Source organism: Pristiophorus japonicus, chromosome 8 (assembly GCF_044704955.1).
Source record: "Pristiophorus japonicus isolate sPriJap1 chromosome 8, sPriJap1.hap1, whole genome shotgun sequence".
NCBI classification, from domain to species: domain Eukaryota; kingdom Metazoa; phylum Chordata; class Chondrichthyes; family Pristiophoridae; genus Pristiophorus; species Pristiophorus japonicus.
Window position 1 is genome coordinate 36,113,023 of NC_091984.1, and position 2,808 is coordinate 36,115,830.

A 2,808-nucleotide genomic window follows, 5' to 3' on the forward strand; every position below is an offset into this window, starting at 1 on the left:
CAGGATCAGTAAATCACAGAACGTACAGATTTCCTGAACTGCAGTCTCAGAGATGGGGAAATAAACAACATCATTATTGAAAGAAGCAAGACAGAGATAAAGAAATAAGGACGTGTGCTCCAAGACACCAGCTGATCTTACAGGATAGTGTCAGACTTGTGAACCACTGGAATCATGTCTTATGTGACTCTACAGTGAACTCCCGCTGCTTTTCAACATGCAGATTTTCTGAGGAGCATCCTCGGCTCTCAAAACAAAAAAGAGATATTTGGGCATGTGTCCAGGACTGCTTTATCCTGCCATATTGAGCAACTCCTGGAGAAGCTGAATGAAGAAGATTATACTGAAAGCATAAATTGTTATGACTGGGATTTACAATATCCAGTGCAAATTGAAGTGAAGAGCTTACTTTAGCGTGAAGTGATCCTACTAATTCCTGAAATCTCTGCTCACCCGGATCCCAAACATACATACCTGTAGTTTGAAAAGTCTCCTGATCGGTTGCTCTGTGAATCTGGACAGCATTGAACATTTCTGTCATAGAATGAATCATTTTCCAGGACCCTTGGAGATTTAATATTTTATTGCTTATTTAATATTTTATATTGTGGAGGCTTGGCCCAATATTTTCCCTTTTGGATCTTTGTGGACAATTTCTCCAGATGCCTGAGCTTTCCGAGATCATGTCTGGCCGTTTCCCAGCAAATCGTTCCAGGATCCAGCAGAGTATCCTGGAGGATCAGGTGGAATTGTGGTGGTTCCAAGATCTTAAAAGATCCATCCTCTGTTACTCCGTGGCTGTGATCCTCATCCTAGGAAGTGGATTGGGGGGAATTGTTTTATTATCTACAGCTACCAGTAAATCGAGCGAATGGAGGCTGGGAGTAGGGACTGTCCTGTGTCTTTTAGCTTTAGTTATCCTCTTAAAACAACTGCTAAGCTCTGCTATCCAGGATATGAACTGTGTGAGGAACCGGGCCCAGATTGATAAGTTAAGGAGTGGAGGGTTAATTGATTATCTGATTATTTCAGTCGCTGGATTCATAATACTAACCTGTGGTTATGTACTAATAATCCTGGCAAATTCTTCCCCCCATCTCTCAGGTAGATCCTGGAGTGACATATTAATTGCCGGTGTTGCTATTACATTAGCTGGCTCCATTATTCTCCTCTCATTCGTGGTCTATAGTTTAATCTTCAAGTTCTGTCCCCATATAGCAGCCAGCTCCCCGAGCAGAGGGGTCCCAAGTGTTTATATCATATCAGGAGGCAATACAGAGGGGGAGCAAAGGGAAATCTCCTCCAGTACAGCCAACCTGGTATAAAACGAGCACCGAGTCACTCCACCAGGAGCCACGAATTGCTCTGAAGTTGAGATGACTGCACAGACTGGGCTTGTTTGTTTTCACCATTAAAATGTGGAAAATGAGACAGAGAAATAAACAGGTTAATTGCACAAAATAGTCCCTAACAATACCAATTAATGCAGGTCGATATCAATTGTGATCATTAGTAACTTTGAGTTTTGTAAATCTTAACTGTTAACAATGACCGTTAGGTGGACAAATTAAATTAGAAGTTTCTGCATTAAATGAGAGCAGAAACGTGAAAGCTTTTGATATCTGCTGATGTAAATATTAACCCATCGAAGTATGAATAACTGATTGCAAATTACTGTTACCTCACTATTGTAGCTGTCACCACTGGCACTCTCACATTTCAAAAAGTACTTTTGTTCCAGGACTTTACAGGGCCAAACCAAAATAATGGCAAACACAAGCGCACTTTCCTATGACTAAGTCAGTAACATCAGCCACTGTTTAGCTGCTTATAATAAATGCAATTGTTAAATATTTAAGAGTGGAATCAGTCTATCTCTTCTTCCAGTAACTTATGCACCTCTGTTTTCTAATCTGCCTGATCTGGTGTAACCACACTCAATTAATGGTTCTGTAACTGTTATACTATTCACTGGTTTGATGCAGGAGGGCGTTTTTGCTTTCTTATTATTTGCTTACCTGGTAAGTGGATTGCTGGAGTGTTACATTGCTCAGTATTTTTGTTAACGTGCGAGAGGGATGAAGTAGAAAAGCAGGGAGGTTCTGCTGCAACTGTACAGGGTATTGGTGAGGCCGCACCTGGAGTACTGCGTGCAGTTTTGGTCACCTTACTTAAGGAAGGATATACTAGCTTTGGAGGGGGTACAGAGGCGATTCACTAGGCTGATTCCAAAGATGAGGGGGTTACCTTATGATGATAGATTGAGTAGACTGGGTCTTTACTCGTTGGAGTTCAGAAGGATGAGGGGTGATCTTATAGAAACATTTAAAATAATGAAAGGGATAGACAAGATAGAGGCAGAGAGGTTGTTTCCACTGGTCGAGGAGACTAGAACTAGGGGGCACAGCCTCAAAATACAGGGGAGCCAATTTAAAACCGAGTTGAGAAGGAATTTCTTCTCCCAGAGGGTTGTGAATCTGTGGAATTCTCTGCCCAAGGAAGCAGTTGAGGCTAGCTCATTGAATGTATTCAAATCACAGATAGATAGATTTTTAACCAATAAGGGAATTAAGGAGCGGGCGGGTAAGTGGAGCTGAGTCCATGGCCAGATCAGCCATGATCTTGTTGAATGGCGGAGCAGGCTGGAGGGGCTAGATGGCCTACTCCTGTTCCTAATTCTTATGTTCTTATGTTCTTATGCGCTACTTTGGTGTTATAATACTAATTTTTTGTTAACATATTACTTGGGGAGTAATATTGCTTTACTTTTTTAGTTAATGCTTTGCTGAGGGTCTTGCACCTTCAGTA

General features: G+C 41.5%; 1 protein-coding gene across 1 annotated transcript; it reads left to right on the top strand.

The window, feature by feature from the left end:
• The first annotated feature begins 662 nt into the window (after window positions 1–662).
• Window positions 663–1,417, top strand: LOC139268049 (transmembrane protein 125-like). The gene has a single exon (XM_070886038.1). The coding sequence runs from the start codon at window positions 663–665 to the stop codon at window positions 1,323–1,325; it is 663 nt and encodes a 220-aa protein (XP_070742139.1). The 3' UTR covers window positions 1,326–1,417.
• Window positions 1,418–2,808: the final 1,391 nt, after the last annotated feature.

Excerpts from the sequence above, each read along its gene's own strand:
- LOC139268049 (XM_070886038.1), top strand. The coding sequence starts at position 663 with ATGCCTGAGCTTTCCGAGATCATGTCTGGCCGTTTCCCAGCAAATCGT.